We start from the raw sequence: 25,000 nt of genomic DNA, 5'->3' as shown, positions 1-25,000 counted from the left end.
TTTATTCTGAGAAAAGTAGCCACCATTTGGCATCCCACCTCCTATTTTACTATTGCTGTGAAAGGACGAAGAAAACATTTGTCACTTTACTTGTCAAATACTGGACACAAAAGAAAAAAATATGCATTTTTGAATCTTTAGGAACCAGACACATTTGGCATCCCAACTAATTTCAAGTAACTTTTTTATCTATTCATCCAAACGACTTGATATTGTAAAAGACAGGACGTTTATTTTAAATAAAAAATTTAAAGTAACTTTTTGTATCTTGTTAAATGGGCACTCAGAGCAGAGCACATTTTGAATCCCTAAAAACAATTGTTTGAACACATCACAGAGTGTTATAGCAGAGGACACATTTGGGACAGAGCACCAAGACAGTTTTATTCATTAGAGAATCCAGAAAGCCATTTGGGATCCCAGCTCCTATTGAATGTTGCTGTAAAAGGAAGGAGAGCATTTGTTCAGTAGCTGTCTAACTCTGGACGCAAAATGACTTATTTCAATGATTTGGGAGCTCAATCAAATGCATTTGGGATCCCAACTTGTTTATATAAGTGATTTTTCTGATCACAATGAGCCAAGGACACATTTAGGATCCTTATATCATTATGATTATATAATATCATTATAAAAGGAAGACGTGTTAACTTGATAACAGAGCAGGACATTTTCATGAGGGGACACATTTGGGATCCCAACTCCTATTTAATGTTGCTGTGAACAGGAGATGTCATTTAAATGCCATCATCTGTAAATCTTATAAATTACAGACATGTCATGAAGCCATTTGGGATCCCATGCTGTGTAAGAGTTAAAGGTTTATGGTGCGTTAATGTACATACAATCTGTAGTGTTCGTGATGACCTCATACTGTACCATCAGGATATATTTAACGTTTCAGACCTCGCCTTGTTAATCAAATCAAACCTGAAACTTGACCTGACTCAGAGTGAGATCATCCACTAAACCTGGGTTTGTTTCCCGGTCTCTGCTCAGAAAGACTTTCTTTTGTTTTTGGAAACATCTCCTTACCTAAAAATGTCGATTTACTGAAGATTTAAGGGAGCAAAATGGTGCCAAAACGTCCTCAGGTTGAGTTCAGTTGTTGACCTCGTTGTTCTTTCTCAGGTTGACCGTATGGACGGCCGGCAGGTGACGACCATGGAGCTGAAGCCGTGCGTGGAGTACCACGACCTGGAGGCCGCTGAGGCGCTCGTCAGCATGAGCTTCTGGGGTCAGAGGTCGCACAAACCCCGCCCACTGACGCCCACCTCCGACTCCTGTGACTCCATCCATCTCCATCCAGAGGGCGGGGACGCTCCCAAAGACCTGATTGCTCTGTCCTCGCTGGTAAAGAACATTGCTAATCAATTCAACTTGACACTGAAGTTCTGTTGATTCATTCATTGAAACTGGTTTTGTTCTCCGTCAGTGCATGACTCCACCTCACAGTCCGAGCTTTGCCGAAGCCTCCACCATCGCTGTCCTCACCACCACTTCCGCTTTGACCCCTGCCTCCAGACCAGTCTTACCACGCCCTGCCTCCATCTCCACCCTCCTCAGCGACTCCCACGCCGGCCTCCCTCGTCCCCCGTCATCCCCCTTCACTTCAGAGACCTCAGCACTTCCACCTCAGGCGGAGTCGTCCTGTGTGGCTCCACCCAGCAGAGCGATGGCCACCAGCGTCATCCGCCACACTGCCGACCGCCTCAGTGTTGCTCCACCTCCCACCACCGCCACCACCCAGCCAACAGAGACCTCCACGCCTCCTCCGCTGGGACTTCCACAGACACTTCCAGAGGACAAGGACAGACCTCCCGACAGCCCGCTGTCTCCTCCCTCCTCAGTGTCGCCTCCTCACTCCTCCCCGCTGTCTTCCTCCTCCTCCTCTTCCTCTCCGGTATCCTCCTCTCCGGTCCTCTGCCAGGTGTTCCCAGTGAGCAGCCGGACCGGGATGATCTCCGCCTTCGTCCAGGCTCCAGTTCAGGTGCAGACTCAGGGCGGTCCGAAGCCCATCCTGCCCCAGTCTCCTTCCAGCTTCGCCCAGCCTCTGCTGGTGAGCTCCGCCGTGCCGCAAGGGACCGTGATGTTCGTGGTCCCCCAGCCTCCCGTGTCGCAGCCGCCGCAGGGCCCACAGACTGTCATGACTCTGGGCAACACCAAGCTCCTCCCCCTCGCCCCAGCCCCCGTTTACATGCCAACGGGAGCAAGCGGCGGTGCCTCGCAGGCCGACTTCTCCCGCCGACGAAACTATGTCTGCAACTTCCCTGGCTGCAAGAAGACCTACTTCAAGAGCTCGCACCTGAAGGCGCACCTGCGCACACACACAGGTAGGGACATGCAACACAACCTCACTTCCTGTTCACCCTAACCTGAAAAATGTGAGTAACCGTCCATCCTTTCTTCTTCTTCTTCCTCTTCTGTAGGTGAGAAGCCGTTCAGCTGTCACTGGGAGGGCTGCGACAAAAAGTTCGCCCGCTCCGACGAGCTTTCACGCCACCGCCGGACACACACCGGCGAGAAGAAGTTCGTCTGCAACGTGTGCGACCGGCGCTTCATGCGCAGTGACCACTTGACCAAACATGCCCGGCGGCACATGACCACCAAGAGAGCGTCCTCGTGGCCCGCCGAAACCCGGGACCTCAACAAAGTGGCCCTGTCCAAGAGCCAAAACAGAGGCTCTGCACTTCCTGTCGGCATGCTGGTCCCCACAGCCAACTAAAGGACTCAACTCAGGACCTCGGGTGGGGGGCGACCGCCAACCAGACACTTCCAGGTTAAACTGTGACTGGACGTTTCAATCAGCTCCACATCAGGAGGATCTTTTCTACAAATCAGACCGGGCCGGGGAACACCGCGAGGACGGTCGCCAGACTCCGGCTTCGTTTACACGAACAAACACGGCATGTAGCTTGGCTTCATTCATTAGTTTTAGAGTTTAATCGTTTTCCAGTTATCCTGAGTTAGTTCAGGTGTTTTTAAAAGCTACCGTCAGGAGGGTTCATCCTCCTGTGAACATGCCACAGTGTGTGAAGGTTTCTGAGTCATGTAGACGAAGCCGGGTCGCGGAGGACGGAGCGAGTTTCCCGCCCTGCTCAGGACATTTTAAACCCACCAACCACAAACTCACCGCAGGAGGAAGAGGAGGAACAGGAAGGCGGCAGGCTGCTACTCATCCATGGACAGAAACAACAGAAACCTGACATTGCACTGGATTTTTTCAGATCTCGCTTGTTTTTGTACTCTCTCCGTGTATAATCATGTTTACTTCACGTGTAAATGTTTAGCACCATGTATGCACTCTTTTTATTTTGCCAAAGCCTCTGTACCGTGCTTCTATTATTAGCTTAAAGGTTCCGTTTGTCTGACTGTAAATACTGTAAATATATTGATATCTATATGAATGTTCCGTGTATTCGATCTGCATTTATTGACAGTACGATTTCTTGATATTTTAAAAATGTCAGTATTCCTCACTGTGATACTACCTACTCTCTTTGCTTTACACATTATTATTATTATTTAATAAACCTTGGTTGAGGAACACGTGCTGTTTTTTTATTCAGTCTTGATTTGGCCCATAGTGTAGCCAGTAAGAAGATACCTCATGTTATTAAATGTTATTCTTAATAATAACGGCTTATATCGAAATAATCCATGTCTGAACATTTGCCTGTAAGCGATGCTGAAGAACATGGCTTTTATAATAAAAGTTTACCACCAGGACATGTTTGTAGTTTCTTCTCTCTCACTGGACTACAAGTTTGTCACGGATTAGCATCATTGCTATGCTAACTGTGGCTAATTCTGTTTTTCTGCTGCTCATTATTAAAATACCTCAAAATGGTACAGTATCCGAGTAAATGTACTTAGTTACTTTGCACCTTATTAGTTATTAGTCTAAAACCTGGACATAGTCTCTGTGACGTCCCCGCAGACTGTCTAAAACCTGGACGTAGTCTCCGTGACGTCCCCACAGACTGTCTAAAACCTGGACGACCTGGCTTCATGTATGAATTCAGGTCAGGGACGTGCACGTGCCTGCAGAGGCGGCTTGTTTTATGTAAACACTCTTTGTCCCGGTTGTCGAGCTCCTCTCGGTTCCTCCCGTTCCCGCCGTTACGTGTTATACAACCGGTCCTCTCTCTCTCTCCTCACACCACCCGGTAACAACGATCAGCCAATCAGGGGCCAGCGCTCAGGGGGTGTGACCAATGGGAGAGGACGCCGTCATGTCGGAGGTACCGCCCACTTGCCTTACTGACCGACATTCAGCAGCCAAAGAGAATGAATCAACATTTAAATAAATAAAGAGCGCGCGGAGCCGCAGCGACACCGTGAGGCCGGGAGAGGCGCTGCAGGAGGGAGGGACGTTAACCTACAGACACGTTCAATCATTATTATATATATATATATAGATATATATATATCTTATATATAATATATATATATATATATATATATAGATATATATTTGCAAAGATACAAAACAACACTTGTATTTTTCAGTTTTGATTTTATGTTCTACATTTAACTTTCTACACTGTCGGTTAATTTCTTGTTATATTTCTGAATTCAGATTTGTAACAGCTGTTTTTATTCTCTGTGTGTGCCTCCATAAGAAGATCATATAGAGAATATGATCTTAGTTCAAGTTGACGGAAACATCTGAGGTTTATTTATTATTTATTGATTTATCTTTGATTGATCTTCAATATTGTTGCCGTGCATTCTCATTTCCGCCGCTCGTTGGCGCCTCTCACAGGTGACCCACTTCCACGGGCGTGTGTGTGTGGTTCTCCCCGAGCAGCCAATCAGCCGCTCCCTCACCGGAAACAGCTGATTACTTAGAGGGAACATTAAATGATCAAAGACTATTGTTGTTGTTGTTGTTGTTGGACATTTATATATATAGTGTTTGATGTTAGAACACGAATGACACGTGACACATGTAGAGTATGCTCATACTGTTTAAAATGTGATTTGGGCGCTAAATTGTTGCTGTGACGTTAAAGCCCGAAAAGGGCGGCGGCGGGAAACAAACCGGATATATTCCAGAAATAACCCAGACTTTAATATGGAATATGATTATAAAGACACGAATATAACTAAACATTTAATCCGCTGTGACGTCATCCGCGTGTGTTTCATCTTCAGTTTAACAGCTGATTTATTTCCAGATGAAACATTTTGGCGCTTTATCTGCTGATGACGTCAGATCCTGTTTTTATAAATGAGTCATTAACGCTGACAACACTTTAATGACACGTGACAAGTTACCGGGAGCTCGGTGTGAACGTTGTTTTAACGTTCTCTGAGCGTTTGATACAAACCGACACTTTTGAATTTCCCGCAGTGCTTCAGGCGGCACGTGAGCAGCTCCTCTGACCTGATTGGCTCGTCGCAGCGTCACTTTTAAAGAGCCAGCACGAGCTGCGATCCTATTGGCCGGCCGCGTTCTAGCGCAAGATTCAATAAAAGGGCTCGCGGACAGCAGCAGCGCCGCCAGTGTGTCGCCCCGCTCGCGCTGCTTCGGTCACCTCACGCGCTTTTACTTTGTTAACTTGTCTTTTATTTTCTGTCCGGCGGAAGTCGAAGAAGTCAAAATGCTTTCTCCTCGGCCCCTCTGTCCGTGCAGACCGAAACACCGTCAGCAGTGAGATGAGCAACATGTCGCTGGACAAGAGAAACACGGTGAGTGCACGACGCGGGAAAACTGCGGAGTCATGCTGCGTTCAAAGACCGCGGGAAGTTACGGCCCCGCTGCTTTCAGAGTAAAAGTCCGGAGTGTGTGTGTGAGCCGGCTGGTGACGTCACGTTTCCCGCTCTAACTGTGTGTGTGTGTGTGTGTGTGTGTGTGTGTGTGTGTGTGTGTGTGTGTGTGTGTGTGTGTGTGTGTCTGTCTGTCTGTCTTTCCTTCAGCCTCCGAGCCTGAACCGACCCGCATCTTGGCGTCTAAAACCGCGCGAAAAATCTTGGCGGATCCTGCGGTGAGTGCGTGAACACACACACACACACACACACACACACACACACACACACGGCGGCTCAGCTGTCTGACCGGAAGCTCCGGCTCGGTTCTGAATGTTTGTTCTTGTGTCTGGACTTCATGAAGCTGCTGATCCAGAATCAGTTCAGTCTGTGGAGCCGTGCAGTGTTTGTCGTGTGTTCGAGCCCTCCATGACTGTGTGTGTGTGTGTGTGTGTGTGTGTGTGTGTGTGTGTGTGTGTGTGTGTGTGTTACAGCCCAAAGCTGTGAAGAAGAGCGAGGAGGAGGAGCCTCTCCTGAAGGAAAACCCTCGCCGCTTCGTCATCTTTCCCATCCAGTACCACGACATCTGGCAGATGTACAAGAAGGCCGAGGCGTCCTTCTGGACCGCAGAGGAGGTCAGTGTGTGTTGTGTGTGTGTGTGTGTGTGTGTGTGTGTGTGTGTGTGTGTGTGGTGTGTGGCGTGAACGTGGTCCCGTGTGTGTGTGGCATGAACGTGGTCTCGTGTGTCTCGGGCGTGAACGTGGTCTCGTGTGTCTCAGGTGGACCTGTCCAAGGACCTGCAGCACTGGGAGTCTCTGAAGGACGAGGAGCGGTACTTCATCTCTCACGTGTTGGCGTTCTTCGCCGCCAGTGACGGCATCGTCAACGAGAACTGGGGAGGACGAGCGTCAGTCAGAGATTTGAGTCTGACTTCACACACGTTTGTTTCAGTCCTCGAAGCGTTGACACAACGCTCTGGTTGAGTTGTTTTAACGTTCCCCACCTGTCGTGTCGTTGTCCGTGTCACCACCAGGTGGAGCGCTTCACACAGGAAGTTCAGGTGACGGAGGCGCGCTGTTTCTACGGTTCCAGATCGCCATGGAGAACATCCACTCAGAGATGTACAGCCTGCTGATCAACACCTACATCAGGGAGCCCAAAGAGAGGTGAGGACTGTTAGTGGACTCTGCTGGTCTGTGCTGACTCTGCTGGTCTGTGCTGGACTCTGCTGGTCTGGTCTGGTGTGTGACGGTGCGTTCACTGACCCACAAGAATACCTGTTCAACGACATCGAGACTCTGCCGTGCGTGAAGAAGAAGGCCGACTGGGCGATCAACTGGATCGGCAACAAGAGCGCCAACTACGGTAAGCTGCTGGTCCGCCTCCTGCCGATCAGCTGACGTGCTGATCTCCGGTCAGGTATTGATCGTGACTCTCCTCCAGGAGAGCGCGTGGTGGCCTTCGCCGCCGTGGAGGGAATCTCTTCTCTGGTCCCTTCGCTGCCATCTCTGGCTGAAGAAGAGAGGCCGATGCCCGGCCTGACCTTCTCCAACGAGCTCATCAGCAGAGACGAGGTCATTACATCATCATGATCATCACGACTCATCGCTTGCTGTCAGTGTGTGTGTGTGACGCTGTGTGTGTTTCAGGGTCTGCACTGCGACTTCGCCTGTCTGATGTTCAAACATCTCGCAACAAGCCGTCGACAGAAACCGTCACCAACATCATCAAGAACGCCGTGAAGATCGAGCAGGTCTGTCTGTCTGTGACCTGTCTCTGTCTGTGCCGGTCGTCTGTCTGGGACCTGTCTGCTGTCTGTGACCGTCGGTCTGTCTGACCTGTCTGTCTGGTCTGTGGTGGTCTGACGGTCTGTGGTGGCGGTGGTGGTCGTGCTGGTCTGCTGGTCTTTGCTGGTCTGACTGGTCTGTGGTCTGTCTGGTCTGTGCTGGTCTGACTGGTCTGACTGGTCTGTGCTGGTCGGACTGGTCTGTGCTGGTCTGGTGTTCAGGAGTTCCTGACGGAGGCTCTGCCGGTGAAGCTGATCGGGATAACTGTGAGCTGATGAAGCAGTACATCGAGTTTGTAGTGACCGGCTGATGCTGGAGCTCGGCTTCTCCAAGGTAAACACATCAACACAACCACAGCTCCAGTACGTGGGTCGGCTCTGCCGGGCCGGGCCGGGCCGGGGTCGGCTCTGTGATGATGAGAGGCGCAGGGGTACGGACCTCAGCCAATGATGGGGGCTGAGTGCTGCTGCGACGCTCTGATTGGAGGACGAGTGGTTCACCGCCAGGCGAGCAGCAGCACGATACAGACGCCGGTCTGAACAGAGCCGCCTCACCGGGTCACTTCCTGTCCACGCTTTAGTCGTCAGCGACCAACACAGAAACCTTGATCGCTGAACGCAGTTTTTTTTGACGTGTTTCGATCCGTGTCCTCGTAGATCTACCGGGTGGAGAACCCGTTCAACTTCATGGAGAACATTCTCTGGAGGGAAAGACCAACTTCTTCGAGAAGCGGTCGGAGAGTACCAGAGGATGGGCGTCATGTCCGACCCACGGACAACACCTCAGGCTGGACGCAGACTTCTGAGGCCGAGCTGGACCGAGCCGGGCCGAGCTGGACCGAGCGGGACCGAGCCGGGCCGAGCCGTTCGCAGTGTGGCGGACTGCAGGAGGACACTACAGGAAGTGGTTTTCACCTGACGGTGGACATGGTTATTTATCTGACGGGTGGTTGGATAATCAATGAGCTCTTCAGCCAATCAGACGGCGGCAGGGGGCACTGCAGCCCGAGGATCCGCCCACAAACTGCTGAGTCATCAAACAGAACTCTGTTTGGATCAGAACCTGCTTTTATTCTGGACTTTTAGAATCTGCTACATTAGTACGTTTATAACAGCACGTGTTTTTTATGGTTTTAGGTTTCTTCTAATAAATTTAAAACTGAAGTTTGTCGGCTCGGTATGTGATGTCTACATGTGTGGTTCCCACCTGAAGGAGCCGCAGTGCATCATGGGAAGTGACGGCAGGTTGTGACTAACATAAAGTTAAAGACCCGAGCTCCAACACGCCGTGGGTCAGAGGTCAACATCAGTGAGCTGAGCGACTGAGTTTATTATGCTGAACTCTGAACTCTGAACAATAACAGGCTGAAGTCGGGCTGACGCTGGCTGAAGTCGGGCTGACGCTGGCTGAAGTCGGGCTGACGCTGGCTGAAGTCGGGCTGACGCTGGCTGAAGTCGGGCTGACGCTGGCTGAAGTCGGGCTGACGCTGGCTGAAGTCGGGCTGACGGAGAAGCTTCAAATGAAAGTTCACTCTGAGCTTACATACTCTACTTTTGTTTTTTATTGACTAATATCTAAAACTTTAATATCAATTTTTAGTGTTTTAATCAAAACTTTCATCTTTTTGGCTCCATACAGCTGAATCTCACAAACACACTTTAATATTTCACTGACAGCAAAGAGGTTTGAAATATTTTTATAAATATTAAGCAAACTTTTTATGGAATAATAATATATATTTATATTTATATTATATATATAGATATATATATATATATATATAAATATATATATATATATGTATTAATGAATTGAGAGCTTACTAATCCCAGGGGGAATTATTTTTTATTACAATACTCCAGTATACAAGCAACAAAAAACAAATATATATATATATATAATTTAATACCAGGATATATATATATAAAAATAAAACCTGGTATTAAATTAACATAACCCGGGTTGACTCGTGTTATTGTTTTTGTTTGGATCAGCTGACTGCCGTCAGGACAGTTACGTCACCGCGCTGCTGCGTCATGACGCTGATGGAAAACATCAAACAAACCGGATGTGCGCGCGGACAGTTTGCCGCCTTCTGTCTCATCCTCGAGACGTCTCCTCGCGGAAGTGAAGCGGTTCAAAGTCGCTCAGCTGTTTGTCGGTAACATCGGTAACATCGGTAACATGTCTCCACCGGAGCCGCGACAGACCTTCAGGAGCCCGGTAAGACTGTCTGCGACTCTGCGACTGTCTGCGACGTGTCGGAAACATGAGAGAGTTTCCCAGCTCATGTTTAATTAAGTCATAAACTCAGGTCAGCTGATTCCTCTGACAGGACTTCCGCCCTGTTGGTGCACTTCGGACCGGTTCGGCTCGGCTCGGTTCGGCTCGCTGCGGTCTTTCATAGTTCATGTTCAGACTTGATCTGAATCATGTGATTCAGTATTAAACTAATCAGCTGATTCAACATGAGCTGAATGTTTTAATTAACTAATTAACTGTCTGACGTCATTCACGTTAATTAACAGTTTGTTTATAAACAAATAAAATAATCCAAATGTTTTAAGATGAAAAGAGCTGAACACTTTGTTAAATCAAGGCTGCGCTAATGTAACGTTAACATAACGTTAATCTAACGTCAGCGCAACGGTCCGGGCCTGGTCGATGAGGTCAGCAGCAGAAGGTTCTGGTTCTGATGGACTGCAGAGTCCTGGGTCCGGTCCAGTATTCTGTTCTGCTTCGTCACTGAGTGAAATGAGCTGAGTCACTGTTTGAATCCTGACGGAGGAAACGAGCCTCACTGCTTCCTGTGTTAAGAAAGGAGGTAACGCCGTCACAAAGCGTGGAGGACGAGTGCTAGGACAAGAGGACGAGGGTGTAGGACAAGAGGACGAGGGTGTAGGACAAGAGGACGAGTGCTAGGACAAGAGGACGAGTGCTAGGACAAGAGGACGAGTGTGTAGGACAAGAGGACGAGGATGTAAGACAAGAGGATGAGTGCTAGGACAAGAGGACGAGGGTGTAGGACGAGTGTGTAGGACAAGAGGACGGATGCTCAGTGTTTTCTCGTCTTCTCTGCAGATGATCCCGTTCTCCGGGACGATCCAGGGCGGGTTGCTGCCGGGGGAGATGGTTCTGATTAAAGGCTCGGTGCCATCGGACTCGGACAGGTGAGGTGACCTCACTGAGAGCAGTCCAATGATGCCTGGTTACCTGTCTCACCTGTCGTCCCTCTGCAGGTTCCAGGTGGACTTCACGTGCGGCAGCAGCGTGAAGCCGAGAGCCGACGTGGCGTTTCACTTCAACCCGAGGTTCAAACGCTCGCCGTGCGTCGTCTGCAACACGCTGCGGGACGAGCGCTGGGGCCGCGAGGAGATCCTGTACCAGCTGCCGCTCGCTGCCGGAGCGCCGTTTGAGATCATCGTCCTCGTCCTGGAAGACAAGTTTAAGGTGAGAGACGAGAGACGAGACGAGCTTCCGATCGATACCTAATGGAAGGATCGATGTGTGACTGCAGTGCCTCTTCTGTCCTGCAGGTGGCAGTGAACGGAGCTCACCTGTTGGAGTACAAACACCGAGTGGAGCTCGAGCGAGTCGACACGCTGTCCATATCCGGAAAAGTCCAAGTGGAAGCTATCGGAGTGCTGCCGAGAGCCGTGAGTCAGAACGTTTGCTGAATGTTAGCTGAACGTTTGCTGGTGGTTAGCTGATGTGTCGTTGTTGTTTTCAGACTTCAGTCTCTCCTGCAGCCAGTCTGAACAGTCTGCAGTCAGAGATCAAAGTAAGTATCATCGTTTGTGATTGGTCGATCGTGTGTTCCTGCACTATCCATACTGATTATTGTTACCTGTTCCAGCTACACACATACACAAAAAACGACTTTTCTAGAGTTTCACCAAAACACGACAACGTTTACAATGTGTGTGTGTTGGTAGAATGTTCCAGAGCTAGAGTGGAGAGGGAGAGAAACATTTGTCAAAAAATACATTTGCAAACGGCTCTCGTGGTCACAAATGTCACTCTACAGAAATAATTTCTACATAGAAACGTAGGAAAATTCGTGGGCTACGCAGCGATATCACTGCTGAAGCTGTCAGACTTATAGTTTTGGCCGGAGACACACTGATGCTCCAGGATCACCCACCGACAGCCCCATCTACTCCCATGTAAACTGGAGAGGAGAAATTTCCCAAAGGAGCACGGGGCACCTGTTCTTTCTCTCTCTCCCCAGGTCACATTTTTTAACTTCACACACTGAAATTCAGCATTCACATGGTCGACAAGATGAGGATGCTCACGGTCATTTGGGCTTTTTGATACCACCTACCGTTTGGCATTAGTGTCCACTAGTTGGAGGGGCTTCATTTAGAGATTTTCTGTGTCTCTCAGCAGTCACTCACACACAGACAGAGCACAGCTGCAGTTAATTGCTCTGACCTGCAGCTGACCCTGGTTGCTCGGCAACCTCAAGCTGCCTTTGACTGACTTTAAGTCTCTGTGCTGCTGCAGAGTCAGTAATAATGTCTGTCAGACACACTCTACATTTATTTACAGTTTAGAGTTTCTTTGTTGTAACAGCTGCTGCTGTTATGGATGTCTGTGAGAGAGAACCTCATAACGATAATTAAACCAAAGTACTGAACATTGATCTTTGTTGAACTTTTTACTGCAACTGATTTTAATCATTTCGTTTTTTTATTCTCCAGCCAATAACAGGTGAGCAGGTGAGTGTCACTGTTGCATGCTGGTGAATGTAGTTCAGGTTTATATTGTAAATGTGTATTCAACATGAGGGTGGGAACCACACAGATAGAACAGACATAAAGGTGTGTGTTTTATTAAAACATTTATTCACACGTTCATCACAGTTCTGTTCATGGGTTCATTTATTAATCATTGTTGGTGTCTGTGCAGTCTGTTTTTTCTTCAGTCTTTGAATCATTTCTTTTGGTTTCCTGCAGAGCGTTCCCTTCAGAGGTGAGCTGGTTAAAGGTCTGAGTGTCGGACGCAGTATCGCTGTTAAAGTGGAAACTACTGAGCAGGCACAAAGGTAACAACACCTCAACACACCTGAGTGTGAACACACTGTGATAAATGTAGACACCAGAGGGAAAACCTGATCACAGGTCTGTGGGTCAACGGGAGGTCACAGACGTTACATTTCAATGTTTGTGTTTCAGCTTCTGTGTGAATCTTCGAGTTTCCGGCAGCAGCGACATCGCTCTTCATCTGAACCCTCGTCTGAAAAAAGGCGTCTTCGTCAGGAACTCCTTCCTGTCCGAGTGTTGGGGCCCCGAGGAGAGGAAGTTGTCCTCGTTCCCGTTCAGGGGAGGACAGTACTACGAGGTAGCACAGTCCGCCACAGCTTTCAACTCCTCTTTAATCCTGACTTTTCTACAGCTCGCTGTGTTTCTCTGCAGATCATCGTCCTCTGCGACCCTCAGCACTTCAAAGTCGCTGTTAATGGGATTCACCAGCTGGACTACAAGTACCGGGTCCAGGACCTGAGCCGGATCACACAGGTGGAGGTGCTGGGAGATGTCACGCTGGTGAACGTGGAGATCCTCTGAACTCTGAGACTTCACTAACATGTAATGAAGGATGAGCACGCCATGAAAACCAATCTTTACTAACTCTGCATGAAACAGAGTGCATGATGGGTGTGTTTACTCATTTACATATTTGAACAAACCTCGTTCAAACATCGCAGAAACACGTTGATGCAACATTAAACTAACGATCGAAGAACGTTTCTGTGCATCAAAAATCTGAAAAAAATCGTCTCACAGACTGACTCCAGCAATCCACCCCAAAGTAATATATTACTTTTAAAGTAATCTAGTTATTCCAATCTTTTTTTCACTTTTTTTTTTTTTTTGATTTTTGGAGTCAGAACCGGGGCGGTCCACTCGACCAGCTGAAGCTCCAGGATGCTAACATTGATTTCCTGATCCACCTTGTTGATTGTGAGCTGCTGTGGATCAATAAAGTTGATCTGAATTGTTTCTTTGTTTGATTCTTTTCCCATCATCATCATCAGAATCATTTCCATACTGTTTAAACATTGATCAATTCAATTTGCTTGTTACCTGTTGAAGAAGCCAATGTTACATTTTTTCATTTAATTATTTTCGAAAGTAATCTGAGTAAATTCAAAAAGTGTTTCCACTGAACTCTGAGGAAAACTTTTTATTTAAAGTTCCTGTGTGACGTCACCGTGAAGAAACAGACGACGACGATGGTGATGAACGTGATGACACCGGTGGTGACAATGACGACGTGAAGTGAAAAGTAATAGTTTACTTTTTAAAGTAATAGATTACTTTAAAAAATATTTCGAAAAAAGTGAAAAAATAAATGAAAAATGAAATAAAATCTTTTCCACTGAGTGAAAGTGTTAACGTGTCATGTTTCATTTTCATGATTAAAGCTGCAAGCAGCTCGCAGATGTGCGCATGTGGAAATGTGCATAGAGCGCCACGCCCACACAGTTTCCCCAAAATTCATCATTTTGATAACTTTTACTCAGGGATTCTATATGAACACTCCTACCAAGTTTGAAGTCAATGAGATAAAGTCCCTAGGAGGAGTTCGTTCAAACATGACCCTTTGTCAACCAGGCCGAAACACAGAAAACGGCGATTTTCATTCTCAAATATCTCGCTTCCTGTTCAGTCTTAGCCCATTGCCTGAGACTTTCTTGTAGGTCTTGCCAGGTTCTGCAATTCGGCTGAGTTTCGTGACTCTGTGTCCAAAACTGTGGCGGGGCTGTTCCAAAGAAAAATTCCAGGGGGCGCTGTAGAGCGCTTTTGCCCCGCCCCCTCATTAATTATGCAGCCGAATTGTGCATAATATTGGTCTTAACAATCATAACAAGTTTCAGACAGCTCTGACAAAGTATATGATAGCCGCACACTTTTGCCCGAAAATCAGCCCAAAAGTCAATGGAGTCTTTTTTTTTTTTTTTTCAAAACAAAATCGGCATCGTTGACTTTGACGCTCCGTCACGGCCACGCCCTCTGATAAAAAGTTGTGATTTTGATAACTTTTCATTGTCGAGGCCTTGAGAACACACACGGCAAGTTTCAAGCACATCGGATGAAATCCCTAGGAGGAGTTCGTTCAAATGCGAACCCTGGAAATGACCCAAAAACCCCAAAAGTCCAACACACGGAGCCAGACGCTCCAATATTTTCTGCTTACTGCAGTGTGTGGACACTTCCGCTTTTCAAAATAAGATGTGGGTGTTCAATGTATTAAACGTTTTTAAAATATGAAGAATGGTTCAAATTTGATTTAAAAAGAAGTGCGTCTCATGAAACCAGTATGATCCTGCACGGCTTCAATGCTCATATGTAAATTATGAAATATTAAAATTCATAAAGTCTGACAGGTGTTAAAATTCTTTAGAGGTGTGTCTCGTACAGCAGGTGTTCTACGTTGATTCTGAAAAGAAAAAGGAGTCGTTTCATTTTTCAGCTTTTAATTTAAAAACTGTTTAATACAAAGTCGGCACTAAAACAATCTGTACATTTTAAACTAACATCGAAAAGTTTAAAGTTAATTAAGTTTACATTTATTTACAAACTGTAAAAACACCTAAAACTTTTTTCCAATCCCAGCATGCACTGGGGCAGAGGTAGAGTACCACCGTCGTAGACGAGGTGGATCTTGAGTGTTTCAACGGAAGAACAGCTCGGCCCGGCTTCAGCCAGCGTCAGCCCGACTTCAGCCAGCGTCAGCCCGACTTCAGCCTGTTATTGTTCAGAGTTCAGAGTTCAGCATAATAAACTCAGTCGCTCAGCTCACTGATGTTGACCTCTGACCCACGGCGTGTTGGAGCTCGTGTCTTTAACTTTATGTTAAGTCACAACCTGCCGTCACTTCCCATGATGCACTGCGGCTCCTTCAGGGTGGGAACCACACATGTAGACATCACATACCGAGCCGACAAACTTCAGTTTTAAATTTATTAGAAGAAACTAAAACAATAAAAACACGTGCTGTTATAAAACGTACTAATGTAGCAGATTCATAAAAGTCCAGAATAAAAGCAGGTTCTGATCCAAACAGAGTTCTGTTTGATGACTCAGCAGTTTGTGGGCGGATCCTCGGGCTGCAGTGCCCCCTGCCGCCGTCTGATTGGCTGAAGAGCTCATTGATTATCCAACCACCCGTCAGATAAATAACCATGTCCACCGTCAGGTGAAACCACTTCCTGTAGTGTCCTCCTGCAGTCCGCCACACTGCGAACGGCTCGGCCCGGCTCGGTCCAGCTCGGTCCAGCTCGGCCCGGCTCGGTCCAGCTCGGCCCTCAGAAGTCTGCGTCCAGCCTGAAGGTGTTGTCCGTGGGTCCGGACATGACGCCCATCCTCTGGTACTCTCCGACCCGCTTCTCGAAGAAGTTGGTCTTTCCCTCCAGAGAAATGTTCTCCATGAAGTCGAACGGGTTCTCCACCCGGTAGATCTACGAGGACACGGATCAGAACACGTCAAACAAACTGCGTTCAGCGATCAAAGAGTTTCTGTGTTGGTCAGCTGACGACTAAAGCGTGGACAGGAAGTGACCCGTGTGAGGCGGCTCTGTTCAGACCGGCGTCTGTATCGTGCTGCTGCTCGCCTGGCGGTGAACCACTCGTCCTCCAATCAGAGCGTCAGCAGCAGCACTCAGCCCCCATCATTGGCTGAGGTCCGTACCCCTGCGCCTCTCATCATCACAGAGCCGACCCCGGCCCGGCCCGGCAGAGCCGACCCTGGTACTGGAGCTGTGGTTGTGTTGATGTGTTTACCTTGGAGAAGCCGAGCTCCAGCATCAGCCGGTCAGCTACAAACTCGATGTACTGCTTCATCAGCTCACAGTTCATCCCGATCAGCTTCACCGGCAGAGCCTCCGTCAGGAACTCCTGAACACCAAGACCAGCACAGACCAGTCAGACCAGCACAGACCAGACAGACCACCACAGACCAGACAGACCAGCACAGACCAGACAGACCAGCACAGACCAGACAGACAGACCACCACAGACCAGTCAGACCACCACAGACCAGTCAGACCACCACAGACAGGTCACAGACAGACAGGTCACAGACAGACAGACCTGCTCGATCTTCACGGCGTTCTTGATGATGTTGGTGACGGTTTCTGTCGACGGCTTGTTGACGAGATGTTTGAACATCAGACAGGCGAAGTCGCAGTGCAGACCCTGAAACACACACAGCGTCACACACACACACTCTGACAGCAAAGCGATGAGTCGTGATGACATCATGATGATGTAATGACCTCGTCTCTGCTGATGAGCTCGTTGGAGAAGGTCAGGCCGGGCATCAGGCCTCTCTTCTTCAGCCAGAAGATGGCAGCGAAGGAACCAGAGAAGAAGATTCCCTCCACGGCGGCGAAGGCCACCACGCGCTCTCCTGGAGGAAGAGTCACGATCAATACCTGACAGGAGATCAGCACGTCAGCTGATCGGCAGGAGGCGGAGCCAGCAGCTTACCGTAGTTGGCGCTCTTGTTGCCGATCCAGTTGATCGCCCAGTCGGCCTTCTTCTTCACGCACGGCAGAGTCTCGATGGCGTTGAACAGGTATTCTCTGTGGGTCAGTGAACGCACCGTCACACACCAGACCAGACCAGCAGAGTCCAGCACAGACCAGCAGAGTCCAGCACAGACCAGCAGAGTCCACTAACAGTCCTCACCTCTCTTTGGGCTCCCTGATGTAGGTGTTGATCAGCAGGCTGTACATCTCTGAGTGGATGTTCTCCATGGCGATCTGGAAACCGTAGAAACAGCGCGCCTCCGTCACCTGAACTTCCTGTGTGAAGCGCTCCACCTGGTGGTGACACGGACAACGACACGACAGGTGGGGAACGTTAAAACAACTCAACCAGAGCGTTGTGTCAACGCTTCGAGGACTGAAACAAACGTGTGTGAAGCTCAGACTCAAATCTCTGACTGACGCTCGTCCTCACCAGGTTCTCGTTGACGATGCCGTCACTGGCGGCGAAGAACGCCAACACGTGAGAGATGAAGTACCGCTCCTCGTCCTTCAGAGACTCCCAGTGCTGCAGGTCCTTGGACAGGTCCACCTGAGACACACGAGACCATGTTCACGCCCGAGACACACGGGACCACGTTCACGCCACAGACACACAAGACCACGTTCACGCCCGAGACACACGAGACCACGTTCACGCCCGAGACACACGAGACCACGTTCACGCCCGAGACACACGAGACCACGTTCACGCCACAGACACACAAGACCACGTTCACGCCACACACACACACACACACACACACACACACACACACACACTGACCTCCTCTGCGGTCCAGAAGGACGCCTCGGCCTTCTTGTACATCTGCCAGATGTCGTGGTACTGGATGGGAAAGATGACGAAGCGGCGAGGGTTTTCCTTCAGGAGAGGCTCCTCCTCCTCGCTCTTCTTCACAGCTTTGGGCTGTAACACACACACACACACACACACACACACAGTCATGGAGGGCTCGAACACACGACAAACACTGCACGGCTCCACAGACTGAACTGATTCTGGATCAGCAGCTTCATGAAGTCCAGACACAAGAACAAACATTCAGAACCGAGCCGGAGCTTCCGGTCAGACAGCTGAGCCGCCGTGTGTGTGTGTGTGTGTGTGTGTGTGTGTGTGTGTTCACGCACTCACCGCAGGATCCGCCAAGATTTTTCGCGCGGTTTTAGACGCCAAGATGCGGGTCGAGTTCAGGCTCGGAGGCTGAAAGGAAAGACAGACAGACAGACACACACACACACACACACACACACACACACACACACACACACACACACACACACACACACACACACACACAGTTAGAGCGGGAAACGTGACGTCACCAGCCGGCTCACACACACACTCCGGACTTTTACTCTGAAAAGCAGCGGGGCCGTAACTTCCCGCGGTCTTTGAACGCAGCATGACTCCGCAGTTTTCCCGCGCTCGTGCACTCACCGTGTTCTCTTTGTCCAGCGACATGTTGCTCATCTCACTGCTGACGGTGTTTCCGGTCTGCACGGACAGAGGGGCGCGAGGAGAAAGCATTTTGACTTCTTCGACTTCCGCCGGACAGAAAAATAAAAGACAAGTTAACAAAGTAAAAGCGCGTGAGGTGACAGAAGCAGCGCGAGCGGCGGACACACTGAGCGGCTGCTGCTGTCCGCGAGCCCTTTTATTGAAATCTTGGCGCTAGAACGCGGCCGGCCAATAGGATCGCAGCTCGTGCTGGCTCTTTAAAAGTGACGCTGCGACGGAGCCAATCAGGTCAGAGGAGCTGCTCACGTGCCGCCTGAAGCACTGCGGGAAATTCAAAAGTGTCGGTTTGTATCAAACGCTCAGAGAACGTTAAAACAACGTTCACACCGAGCTCCCGGTAACTTGTCACAGTGTCATTAAAGTGTTGATCAGCGTTAATGACTCATTTATAAAAACAGGATCTGACGTCATCAGCAGATAAAGCGCCAAAATGTTTCATCTGGAAATAAATCAGCTGTTAAACTGAAGATGAAACACACACGGATGACGTCAGCACACCTTGATCAGCTCTCATTAGTGTTAATGAGTCCGACATGAAGTCTCATTAAAGCGGTCATTGTTGGTTTGTTTCCCGCCGCCGCGCTTTTCTTTGTTTACACTCTGACGCGTTGTCACGTACAGATTTCGCGCCAAAAACACAAAACAAACAAACATGTTTACACACCTCGTGTCGCCGTGACGCTGCACGTGCAGGTGTTTTACATGGACAGGTGAGGAGCAGACAGGACGTTTTTAATCCGACATGTTAGACGCTGACGTCACCGGAACACGGCCCGGTACATCAGCAATGAAACCTGCTCAGTGTTCGTCATCACGTGTTGGACCTCACACCTGTTCAGGTATCAGCCTCATTCTCTCTGAACCTGGAGACACGTCAGGATTCTCTGCAGGTGAAGCGCTGACGTAACAAACTGTTTCCGGGTTTCTGCTGAAGAGCGAGAGCTCTGATTGGCTGTTTGGAGAGACAACGACACAGCCTGTAAGTGTACGTCACAGTCAGAGGCGCCACCTGGTGGCCTGGATGAACACCTGCGACACCTGAGAGGACCATACATCTTCAAACAAACAGACGTCTTTGAAAAAGTCTTTTATTGAAATCAGTTAGAGACATCAACTGTCCAATCAGAAAACATTACATCATCACGACGAGGTCACCTCTTTGAAGCTGCTGTAGTTTGAAGCCTACAATTCCCAGAAGGCAGCGCTCAGGTCGACAGGAACAGCGCGTCATTAACGTGATTTACTAAGATCATTCATTAATGTGACCAACCAATGAAAACCAAACTAGATCATTACAAGTTTGTTTATTCAAAACAGTCAATACAATTTTAATAAAGTGAGTCTGTGACGTTTGTTTCATTTGATTCATCGTTAACTGTCGATTATCGTCACAGATTTTATTTATGAAATTAAAAAATTCAGATTTCAGTGACTGATGAAGCGTTTAACTAAACGAACACACGATAATTAAGAATTCAAATCTTTGACTTTTAAAGACGTCTCTGAACTCCAACATCATCGACACTTCAGTGTTTTAAATAAAGTTTCATGGGTTTGAACGCAGACTGAGTCGTCACTTCACGACATAAAACTCGTGTGAAAGTTTCTTTAAACTTTAAAAATGACAGATTTCATTAAAGCTGTTTATCAGCTGGGGTCACGTGACCTCGGTGTGGTTCGTTAACGTTCCATTTGAACCTGAAGACATTTTCACGTAAACTCGTAAAGTCTTTGTGAATGAATCGCGGAGACGAGCTGACGTCCTGAAGGAGACGGCTCTTTGAACTCTGCTGAACATCTGGCAGTGATGCTGCTTCGGATCAAACCGTCGGTCCGGTCCACAGAATGGAATGAAACCTGACGCCGCGTTGGCGAGCTCGGTCAACAGTCGCTTCAGTCGGACGCTTCATTGGCTAAAATAAGAAAACACTTTGGTCCCGGTCCGACCGTCCGTTTGGCACCGGAGTAGCTTATTCTGGATCAAATGTTCTGTTTGTGTCATCATGAGGAGAGAGGTGGTGGAGGAGGTGGAGGAGGAGGTGGAGGAGGTGGACTACATCTGGCTTCAGTCCTGCACGTAACGCTGAGAAAACCTTCTTGTTCTTATAAATAGAAAATTATCTTAACTGTCTTTTTTCTGACGTCTGTTTGAAACCCTCTGGATTCATCATCAATCATCATCTCTATGACTACAGATAGTTTAAAATCTGACGAAGACGAAATGAAACCAGAGAAAGTCGACAGTGAATGAAGCTCCAGAGGGCTTCTGTCTTGTTCTGTCTTGTTCTGTCTTGTTCTGTCTTGTTCTGTCTTTAGTGGACATTTTTAGTTTCTGGTGTTTTTGTTGAACGTGGATGAAGACGCGGACGTGAAGGACTGAAGTCTCGTGACTCGTTAAGTTCAGACGGAGCTGAGTTTAACGAGCCCTCTGACCGAGTCCTCGTGCAGAGCGTCCTGACTGACGGGGTCGTACAGGGTGGCGGGGGTGGGGACAGGTAGGTGTGGGTGTAGGTGTAGGTGGGCGGGGCAGGGCAGGGCGCCCTGCGGCGTGGTGCACGGCGTCTCCTCCGGGCTGACGAAGTGGTGGTGGTGATGGTGGTGATGGTGGAGGTGGTGGTGGCAGTGGGAGTCAGCGGTGGCGTCCCTCAGCATCAGGACATCTCCCCCGCAGGAGGGAAGCGAGGGCTGGGAGGGGGCCAGGTAGGCGCAGGGGCCCCCCAGTGTGGAGGTCTTCCCCGGCAGAGGAGCCAGGATGACAGGGTCACTGTGCAGCAGCGGGGTGGCTGCAGCCTGGAGGACGAACTTAGTGCTCTGGATGCACTGATCCTGATCGCACTGAGGAGACAGACAGAGACAGAGACAGACAGCTGTGTTAGCATGATGTCCTCTGGTCCATGTAACACACCAGCACCAATGTCCTTCTCCACCCACCATGTGACTGCGGAGCTGAGTGGAGGCGTAGCTGCTGCTGGTCCCGTTGGAGTGGGAGACGGTCTGCGGTGTGTCGGACTGGATCAGACCTCGCCTGTCAATCAAACTGACACAAACAGCATTAAAGGGACAGTTCCACATGGTGGACACCATCAGCTGTGTCACTGAACTAATTCAAGCTTTGTGTTTAGTCTTTAAATAGTCTTAAGTTAGTCCTGAGTCCCTCAGTGGTTGTACTGACCTCGGTGGCAGAGGTCCACACAGAGCAGCGCAGCAGTTGGTCAGGATGTTCCCATAGCTGTACGGGTTGTAGTTATCCTTCCCTCGCTTAGTGGACCAGGACCCTTTAATCTGGACCAGGACCAGGACAGAAAGAGAGAGAAGAGCGTTAAACATAAAGGTCCACCTGGAGTCCTCGGACCTCAGGTGTGTACTCACGTCCTCGTTAGTGGTCTGGTTGGAGCTGATCAGGTAGGTGTGGAACCCCGACAGACCGACGATGGACCAGACGGAGAAGAAACAGACGACCACCTCGAGGACGGTGCAGAGCAGAGTCAAGGACAAACCTTCAGGCAATGCTCAGGAAACATTTCATCATTGTTTAACATATCATGGACGTATCAGGCATCATGGACGTATTGGACATCATGGACGTATCGGGGCATCATGGACGTATCGGGCATCATGGACGTATCGTGGGATCATGGACGTATCGGGGCATCATGGACATATCGGAGCATCATGGACGTATTGGACATCATGGACGTATCAGGGGATCATGGACGTATCGGGCATCATGGACGTATCGTGGGATCATGGACGTATCGGGGCATCATGGACATATCGGAGCATCATGGACGTATCGGGGGATCATAAAGGATATCTGGCCGGGCTGTCTTTGAGTGCGCTCAGGAAGCCGGTCCGGTTTGATCCTGCAGAGACAGAAACATGAAATCAGAAGTTGTCCCGTCTCGTCGGAGCGTAAACACGGCGAGCTTCAGCTCAGAAGTCTAAATTTACACGGCGTGGATCAAAGTGAGGACGGCGTGCTGCAGCTTTTTATAGCTCGGCGGCTAAAAACAGAAAACAAGCGGCGCAGTGTTGGGACGGAGACGCTGCTGATCTCAGACAGGCTGCTGCTTGTTAGTCCGATCTGACTGCAGAATCTCAGAGACTGAAAAACAACATCAGCAGAGAATCAGGTCAACGAGGCGGGACGGGAAGAGACAGAGGACAAGTTCAGAAACACCAAATCAATAATCTGACTCAATATGTGATCAATACAGATACATGACACAGACATGTCCTCCTACATACAGACTGACTGATGCCAACTGTAGCTGCTGTTAGCTCAGTCTGTTAGCTGCTGTTAGCTCATGTTAGCTCCCTTTCTTATGCCAGCTAAAGACTCTGACAACATATCTGACGTGCTCTGCAGTAACATTAGCTTTGACTTTGGACTCTGTTGTCGGTTGTTCTGAGCTAACGTTAGCTTGTGTAAGCTCACAAAGGAGATTGGGACTGGAGCTGGGCGAGTGGGATAATGGCAGAGGAGAAGAGAGCGAAGAGTAAAACATGTCGTCTGACTGCAGGACGTGTTGACCGATGGCTGACAGGAAACAGACTGCAGCCTCAGCCTCGCTCTGACAGCCTGTCAATCACAGGGCGGTGGGCGGGGCTGCGGGCGGTCGATGTTTGATCCATTAACCAGATGAGAAGCTGCTGCAGCACACACTGACCTGACTGACCTTTGATACGACCATCGTGCTGCCTGTGAGCTCAAACTAACTATGATCCAAGTGCAGCTCTGCAGATGAACACTGCAGCTGAAGTGTTTTCATGAAGGAATCAATCAATGAATCACAGCACACAGTGTGGAGGCGGCGGTGTTACTCACTGAGGATGACGTGCGTGATGACGAAGGCGAAGATGAAGATGGTGAGGAAGGAGAGCGAGAGGATGAACAGGTAGAAGAAGCGGTAGTTCCTCCGTCCGACGCAGTTCCCCACCCACGGACAGTGATGGTCGAAGCGCTCTGAAACAAACCAACATTCAGCTTCAGCTCTCTGTGACGGACTGAAGCTGCCGATAGCATGCAGCAGAACCGGGCTCAGCCGGGACGCCAGGACCCAAACCCAGAAACCCAGCTGCTGTGCTCACTGTTAGACTGACCGACACAGTTGTCACACAGGCTGCAGTGTGACGCTCGCGGAGGTCTGAAGATCTTGCAGGTGAAACAGTATTTCAGTTTGACCGTTTGTCCGTTGATCAGAACCTCTCTGGTCCGAGGAGGCGGCCTGGAGCAGCCGGCCGAGTCTGAAGACACACGACACAAACAAACAAACAAACAAACAAACAAACAAACAAACAAACAAACAAACAAACAAACACCAACATGGATCAAATACATACAAAAAAACTAAGAGAAAGCTGCGTTGTGGTGTTTGCCATCACTTCTACGCAGATGATACACAACTCTACGTGAAGTCCTGGCTAAGCGGTCCCACCAGGATTTCACGGCCGTTTTTGAAACAGTTGCAGCCTAAAATGCCTGATGGTGCATGAGGTTTTCAAAAAGATTGCAGTGAAAGTTGCTTTTTACATTTTTGTTGCGATTTTGGGGGAAGGAGAGGACGCAGCGAGCACAAAGTCCACGGCCCCGGGAAGTGGCGAGGTCCAGGCGGGCGGGCGCTGTAAAGCTCGCAGCCAGAGCCACGAGCCACCTTCACCCCCGAGCCTTTCCAAGCCGACCCAGAGCCGGTCGCGGCGCACCGCCACGGAGGAAATGCACCAGGGAGAGGTCCCACGAGGGGATCCTCCCGCACCGTGCGGCCTGACGACTGGGCGGAAGTTGCGGAAAAAACGCGGTGATTGGTTAAAACTGCAACACCGCCCTGAATTCACAGGGATTCACTGAAGTTGTGCTGAAGTTGCAAATCGCAACATTGTGAATTCCTGGAGGGTCTGACTAAGCTCTGTCCTCAAATACTCGAGTACAGCTGCCCATAGTTACCTTTGGGCGCTCTGCGCTGACTCAACATAAAAATAAATAAATAAATAAATAAATAATCAAAAATAGATCAGCGAGCTTCGACGGTGACGTTCGGTTTCTATGGAAACTTCCCGGTGAGCGACGTCCTGTCATGACTCAGCATCATTAGTGAACACATTTTTTTGCTGACATCCGATGGTGTGTGTGTGTGTGTGTGTGTGTGTGTGTGTGTGTGTGTGTGTTGCCACGGTTACCGATCTGCCTCTCCAGGTCGGTGGCCTCATCCGGCGTGGCTCGGGGCAGAACGCCGGGGTCGGTGAAGCTCGCCCTGAACAGCATCCCCATCACGAAGACGAAGAGGACGCCGCCGACCGCCGGGATGGCCGGGGTCAGGTTGGATGCCAGGAAGGGACAGCTGAGGACACACGACAAGAGACCAATGAAAGTGAACGGGAGGCGAC

At 49.2% G+C, this 25,000-nt stretch overlaps 4 protein-coding genes, 2 non-coding genes and 1 pseudogene across 9 annotated transcripts in view; 4 read left to right on the top strand and 3 right to left on the bottom strand.

The window, feature by feature from the left end:
• The window catches only part of klf11a (Kruppel like factor 11a), a 5,523-nt gene extending 1,976 nt beyond the window's left edge, over positions 1–3,547 (top strand). Inside the window, exons 2-4 of the mRNA XM_010754932.3 lie at positions 1,132–1,353; positions 1,436–2,333; positions 2,430–3,547. Coding sequence (XP_010753234.2) covers positions 1,141–1,353; positions 1,436–2,333; positions 2,430–2,725 — 1,407 coding nt within the window. The 5' untranslated portion in view covers positions 1,132–1,140 and the 3' untranslated portion in view covers positions 2,726–3,547. The remainder of the gene's footprint in view (positions 1–1,131; positions 1,354–1,435; positions 2,334–2,429) is intronic.
• Positions 3,548–5,673: 2,126 nt separating this feature from the next.
• Positions 5,674–8,459, top strand: LOC113745890 (ribonucleoside-diphosphate reductase subunit M2-like; annotated as a pseudogene).
• On the top strand, positions 7,948–8,085 carry LOC113745948 (small nucleolar RNA SNORD94). Its single transcript, XR_003462531.1, has one exon. It is a non-coding gene; the product is annotated as a small nucleolar RNA SNORD94 (small nucleolar RNA).
• Positions 8,460–9,592: 1,133 nt separating the features above from the next.
• On the top strand, positions 9,593–13,929 carry LOC113745857 (galectin-8-like). Of its 2 annotated transcripts, XM_027279310.1 has the most exons (9): positions 9,593–9,764; positions 10,623–10,711; positions 10,781–10,991; positions 11,078–11,197; positions 11,272–11,322; positions 12,248–12,265; positions 12,503–12,591; positions 12,722–12,887; positions 12,962–13,929. In XM_027279310.1, the coding sequence occupies exons 1-9, from the start codon at positions 9,726–9,728 to the stop codon at positions 13,109–13,111; spliced, it is 933 nt and encodes a 310-aa protein (XP_027135111.1). In that variant the 5' UTR covers positions 9,593–9,725; the 3' UTR covers positions 13,112–13,929. The 2 variants fall into 2 exon arrangements, with proteins under 2 accessions (XP_027135111.1, XP_027135112.1); XM_027279311.1 differs by lacking the exon at positions 12,248–12,265.
• A 1,078-nt stretch (positions 13,930–15,007) lies between these two features.
• On the bottom strand, positions 15,008–19,417 carry LOC104938413 (ribonucleoside-diphosphate reductase subunit M2). 3 transcript variants are annotated; one of them, XR_003462459.1, is made up of 11 exons: positions 18,536–18,639; positions 18,230–18,298; positions 17,864–18,004; positions 17,513–17,629; positions 17,240–17,373; positions 17,039–17,133; positions 16,825–16,958; positions 16,640–16,744; positions 16,331–16,444; positions 15,800–16,008; positions 15,008–15,248 (listed from the first exon to the last, which is right to left on the bottom strand). XR_003462459.1 is itself a non-coding variant. In XM_027279308.1 (11 exons), the coding sequence occupies exons 2-11, from the start codon at positions 18,623–18,625 to the stop codon at positions 15,856–15,858; spliced, it is 1,152 nt and encodes a 383-aa protein (XP_027135109.1). In that variant the 5' UTR covers positions 18,626–18,639; positions 19,281–19,417; the 3' UTR covers positions 15,498–15,855. The 3 variants fall into 3 exon arrangements, 2 of the variants coding, with proteins under 2 accessions (XP_027135109.1, XP_027135107.1); XM_027279308.1 differs by lacking the exon at positions 15,008–15,248 and adding an exon at positions 19,281–19,417 and having other exon boundaries at positions 15,498–16,008; XM_027279306.1 differs by lacking the exon at positions 15,008–15,248 and having other exon boundaries at positions 15,498–15,822; positions 15,853–16,008.
• Positions 16,124–16,262, bottom strand: LOC113745950 (small nucleolar RNA SNORD94). The gene has a single exon (XR_003462533.1). It is a non-coding gene; the product is annotated as a small nucleolar RNA SNORD94 (small nucleolar RNA).
• A 202-nt stretch (positions 19,418–19,619) lies between the features above and the next one.
• Positions 19,620–25,000, bottom strand: part of LOC109137142 (probable palmitoyltransferase ZDHHC14) — a gene marked incomplete at its 5' end in the record, with an annotated part of 6,875 nt that continues 1,494 nt past the window's right edge. Inside the window, 8 exons of the mRNA XM_027279458.1 lie at positions 19,620–21,451; positions 21,548–21,653; positions 21,789–21,898; positions 21,986–22,088; positions 22,431–22,479; positions 23,445–23,582; positions 23,720–23,863; positions 24,794–24,954. Coding sequence (XP_027135259.1) covers positions 21,017–21,451; positions 21,548–21,653; positions 21,789–21,898; positions 21,986–22,088; positions 22,431–22,479; positions 23,445–23,582; positions 23,720–23,863; positions 24,794–24,954 — 1,246 coding nt within the window. The remainder of the gene's footprint in view (positions 21,452–21,547; positions 21,654–21,788; positions 21,899–21,985; positions 22,089–22,430; positions 22,480–23,444; positions 23,583–23,719; positions 23,864–24,793; positions 24,955–25,000) is intronic.

Source organism: Larimichthys crocea, chromosome VI (assembly GCF_000972845.2).
Source record: "Larimichthys crocea isolate SSNF chromosome VI, L_crocea_2.0, whole genome shotgun sequence".
Lineage (NCBI taxonomy): Eukaryota > Metazoa > Chordata > Actinopteri > Sciaenidae > Larimichthys > Larimichthys crocea.
This window is presented reverse-complemented; position numbering and strand designations above follow the sequence as displayed.